The following is a 5,046-nucleotide window of genomic DNA, read 5'->3' as shown; positions in this document are numbered from 1 at the left end:
TTAAATACTGGTCAGCCATTTTTAAACAAGGTCTTGCCAACCAATGAGTCACGTGACCATTTGATTACGTCACAGCGAACTTCCTAATAAAACAATCACAAATATTTATCATCTCAACATTAAAAAACATTTTTTATGCAGTAATATGCTTTTTTTTTTTTAGAGGTTGATTTCTCAAAGCATAAAATATTGCCTTTTTGGTTATAGATCTAGGTCGAAAATTCTCAGTATGTGGTCCATAAATTAATTATATAACCAATGGTTTAAGTGATAGGTCATAATAAAAACTAATGGTCTGCAACTACCTATTGAATGAAAAGGGGACTACATTTTGGCTTTTTTACTGAAATGGTGAAAAAATATAAAAAGATGGAGAAAACTGTCTTCAAACTTTAGATACCATAATTTAGAATTGTTAATTTTTTAATCCTAAAATTTTTACATGAAAGTGTATCATACATGTGAGTTATACAAGTGCATTGCTTGACATTTAGAAACAATGTTGCAACAGTTCTGTGATCACTTTTCCAGACTTTTTATTATAAATAAGTCAGTATTGTTTTATAATTTCATAAACACATTTATGACAATGAAATCTTTTTGATTCAGAGCAGTAATGAGAAAAACATTTTGCAAGTCAAAGAGACTATTGATTAAGACATTTAAAGCAAGTATTAATAATATCTCTGTCTTTTCCGATATATTTATGACAGTGCTGGAAGCATAAAGTGGTATATCTGTAGCTAAGGAATTTTTCAAAGACTGGTAACCAACCAAGAGAAAGAATAAACATAATTCATTTATTAGGCGAATGCTTATTTACTACCTAGTTGATGTATTCTTGGCTTTTTCCACATTAATGATAAAGTATGTGCAGAAATATCCATTTAGTATATAATGGTGTTTACGTGATTATATTTTAAAAAGGCAGATATAAAGCTGAGAAAAGTCTTTCAAGTCATACTTTGAGACACCGTGAGAATGTTTTGTGGTTTTAACATTATTTTGCATCATTTACCATTATATAAGCAACTATAAATTTCTGTAGAATGGAGATATTAAAGAAGTTTTTTAGTTGTTCACTCATATCAGTAGTTCTGTGCCCATGTCTTTACAATATTTCAGCATCAATATGTCTGCAAAATTTGCAAGTATAATGTATATTTGTATGTGTATTTTAATATATTTTGTTCCTGTAATAATGAAAATCATTTTGAACGGTAGTTCTGTTAAAATTATTCAGGATTCTTTTTCATTTGTTCCCACCGGTTGTGTTTTCTTTTTGTAGACATTGCTTCAGGATGGCCATTAGACCTTTAGTGAAACATAGGATTGTGAAAAAAAGATTGAAAAAATTCATTCGTCATCAATCAGACAGATATGCAAAGATAAAGGTCGGTATTGTACTTAAAATATAGTCTTATGTGAACAGTCATTTTACTCAAATATTTTGCAGTAAAACTAGGAAAGGATCAGTCACCATTTTGTTAACTAGTATACTACTACTTTAAGCTTATATGTGTTACACATAGCTGATAATTTAGTTTTGTATAATTCAGTATCAAATTTATACTAGGATAACTAGAATAACACATTACTGTATTGTGATATTTTCAAATAACATCTTGAACTGGATTGAAAGATGAGTGTGTGATGTCATCCAGAAACTTGTTTGGTGCAAGTTATAAGAGTATAATACTAATAAATCCCTAGTGAGATGAGAGCAGGGTGGTGGTTGAGAAACAATGATAATGAACCAATTAGGGAGTAGCACGGCGCAGCGACCAGGAACCAAATCCAGAAAAATTTGTATATATACCCTTGTAAGGCACTATGGTGTCCCACTCTTCTGAAGAAGACTTGTAGTCAAAACGTTGAGAGAATAAAGATCCTGTAATAGCATTCTTAGTCTCATTGCTACCTTAGTATCCAAAAAAGCACACTAAGTAGATCAAAATCAAGTTTATAAGTTTAATTAAACAACTCTAATTTACTTTTTAACTTGAAAGTTAGTGGCTGAAGTGCCCTATTTAGAATGCTCAGAGTGCTAGGACCCTACCAGGGCACTATCCTAGGACATTGGCTTGTTTTAAATGTTCACTGTATTTCTTCACTTTTATCCCTGATTTAAGGATGTACATTGCTATATATATACAGCTTTTTGTGTGACTTGTATGTTATTATGGTTCCTGTAACCCAGAAAGGCATGGACTTGTAAGCCCTTTAGCAAAGGCTGATGGAGACTTTTTTTTTCAGTTGAAAGTTCATGTGTTTAATTTTCTAAATAGTGAAATAATATGCCCATAGTTTACAGTCATATATATCTTTGTTCATACTCGTTTGTCTTATAAAGCTTTTAAATGTTATACATGTCTGAACTTGACGTTGTTGTGGTTTTTGTTTTAGCCTAATTGGAGGAAACCTAAAGGTATCGATAACAGAGTCAGAAGACGATTCAAGGGTCAATATCTGATGCCAAATATTGGTTATGGAAGTGCAAAAAAAACTAAACACGTTCTTCCTAATGGATTTAAGAAAGTACTTGTGCACAATTCTCGGGTAAGAAATTTATTTTTATTATATACTTTAATTATGAGGATTATTTTGTAATTTTAGCTTATTATACAGATTTAGGACTCACCTGAATCTTCAGAGATGGTCAAACATTGTTACATATTTGGATTACATCTAAAATACTATTAACAGTGAGGATACTTAACTGATGATTCAAAACAGGTAGAATTACCTCTGAAATACTAAAACTTTTTCTTGTTGAGTTGCTTTTCATGCTGTCGACAACCATTTTAAGTTCTTGATGTCTTTTATTCAATCTAAAGCATGCTTCAACTTGCCCAGAATACTCCACCTTCCACATGACTTAGTGTGTGTGTATGTGTCAGGATAATGGATATAAGCCAGAGTTTTCTTATTGACAGTCAAGCTGTTCAATTCACTCACTATGAATTCTTAAGTCACGCTTATTGATCGACATGTTCAGGCTAACCTGATGTCTTATCAAAGGAGAAACTTTCTGTGGCTTTCAGACAGATATACTTTAATATGAAAATATTTCAGGAATGAGAGCAATGCCTAAAGAAATTATAAAAAAATTCCAGATCTGTGGCTTATTCCTAAGTATTGTAAACTTCCCATTATATTCTTTTGTTTATCCCTTTAGAAGCTCTTATCTAGTCATTTTTTCCACATAAATAGTTATGATGTGCTCTATCCAGTTAATTTAAATGTTGCATGTAACTGTTTTTTATGTTATGCTTCATTGGCTACAATGATTATTGTTAGTATCACTAATGTGATACAAAAGGATGGAAACAAAACCTTTAGTAATAAATTAGTAGCAGTGGAAAAATAATCACATGAATAATTATATTTTCTAGAGATGATAGTTTTTTAGCAAATACAAACTTGTACTCTGGGATGGGCAAAATCAAGTTCTAATAAAACGCTCAAGGGTGTTGCTTATTTTCAGAGGTGAAAGTTTGAACATTATTTTTCTTTGCAAATTACCTTGAATAAATGTTAATACAAAATATCAGTTATAAAATATTTGTTGAGGAAAACATAACTATATTTTATTAATAAATAATATTAATAAACATAATTATATTATATGCGTTTTTCATCTACCAAGTTTTTTAAACTTATTTTTGTGCTTTATGATTTTGATAAATCTCTGAGTCAACTGGATTAATATTATAATTTTTGATAGGAAAGTAGGATGCACATATGGTCTGGAAAAGTTTGGATATCATATAGGGATCTGTAGGGCTTGCTGTGAATAAAGTGGTTGTATTGGTTTTCTATCTTCCCGAAGTTAACCACTCTCACCAATCTAGAGATGGCCACCTGGAAAGTAATGGTTATCTCAGTAACTGCTCAACTCGGGCTTTAACCCTTTTGAGATGGGTCACGGGTGAAAGGCCATGTCATCTTGTTGTTGACTTGCATTCAAAATTTTATTGAACTATTATTTCATGAATTTATGTCAATAACTTTGATATCAAACTGTAAATTATAATTCAAATGTTAGTACTACATATTACTCAATTTCTTAATTTAAAAAGCAAATATTAAAAGAACACCAATAAACATCAATTTTTGTGTGTCATGGGGTATATTGAATGCAGCACTGGTTCAAATTAAATGTTTATGAAGTCAAAATACTAAGTATAGTTTCATATGAATTAGAAACTCAAACTACCGATATTGAGAAGCTAGAATATAAAATAAGAATCACTTATCTTTTCAGTTTACTAAGATATTGCTCATGTTATAAATCAAACACAGTGGCACCCCGCTCACCTCTTTCCATTTTTGGAAATGATCCGTTATATACACTTAATTCTATATATGACATGAGTAACCAATCAGATACTCGGAATGTCCCCCTCATGGCTTTCTCAGTCATTTTAATGGGCTTGGCACCATTTCTTTTTTTTTGAACCAATATTTCAAGGAAGTATTGTGTGTCTTAAGTCTACTTGAAATTTCATATTTTTTTTACTAAAATACATCTTAGTTACTAAGCTTGATAGTAGAATTCTATGGTACTAATGTAGTAACTTATGATATTTTAGTTATTAAAATGTATCTAAAAAAAATATTTTGTTTCATATCCTCCATGTGCAAATTTTTCAAAGGCTTAGCAACCCACATCAAGCAGCAACCGAGTACAAAATTCGTAACTAGAAGAGATAATTGTTTGCTTTAATTCTTTAATTACTGTTCTTTGTTTTAAGAAAAATAAGCTTAAGAACTTATTTCAAAATAGCATTAATCTATATACATATATAATGTATAATAATTGAAACCTTTTTTTACAAAATACAAGTCTACTAAAACAAAGCAAAGACAAGTTACTTTGTACAGACCAGAAGTCAGTTTTATGTTATTTGAAACAGTAAAATGAGTGCACGTGAGCCGCATTATTCTGTATTATTAGCCAGGCAAGGCTGAAAGGTCAGTATAATAAAAATAAAAATAATAAATATATATAAATGTATAATGTTATGAGATTTAAACTATTTA

The 5,046-nt window shown here is 30.3% G+C and overlaps 1 protein-coding gene and 1 long non-coding RNA gene across 2 annotated transcripts in view; one reads left to right on the top strand and one right to left on the bottom strand.

Moving 5' to 3' along the window:
• LOC106466927 (60S ribosomal protein L32-like) overlaps positions 1 to 5,046 on the top strand; it is an 11,186-nt gene that overhangs the window by 3,104 nt on the left and 3,036 nt on the right. Inside the window, exons 2-3 of the mRNA XM_013927245.2 lie at positions 1,289 to 1,394; positions 2,407 to 2,559. Coding sequence (XP_013782699.1) covers positions 1,302 to 1,394; positions 2,407 to 2,559 — 246 coding nt within the window. The 5' untranslated portion in view covers positions 1,289 to 1,301. The remainder of the gene's footprint in view (positions 1 to 1,288; positions 1,395 to 2,406; positions 2,560 to 5,046) is intronic.
• LOC111087653 overlaps positions 2,931 to 5,046 on the bottom strand; it is a 16,705-nt gene continuing 14,589 nt past the window's right edge. Inside the window, exon 4 of the long non-coding RNA XR_002612315.1 lies at positions 2,931 to 2,941. This is a non-coding gene — a long non-coding RNA (uncharacterized LOC111087653). The remainder of the gene's footprint in view (positions 2,942 to 5,046) is intronic.

Source organism: Limulus polyphemus, unplaced genomic scaffold, assembly GCF_000517525.1.
Source record: "Limulus polyphemus unplaced genomic scaffold, Limulus_polyphemus-2.1.2 Scaffold2427, whole genome shotgun sequence".
Classification (NCBI taxonomy): Eukaryota; Metazoa; Arthropoda; class Merostomata; order Xiphosura; family Limulidae; genus Limulus; species Limulus polyphemus.
The sequence above is the reverse complement of the archived record's forward strand: the minus strand, read 5'-3'. Positions and strand labels throughout refer to the sequence as shown.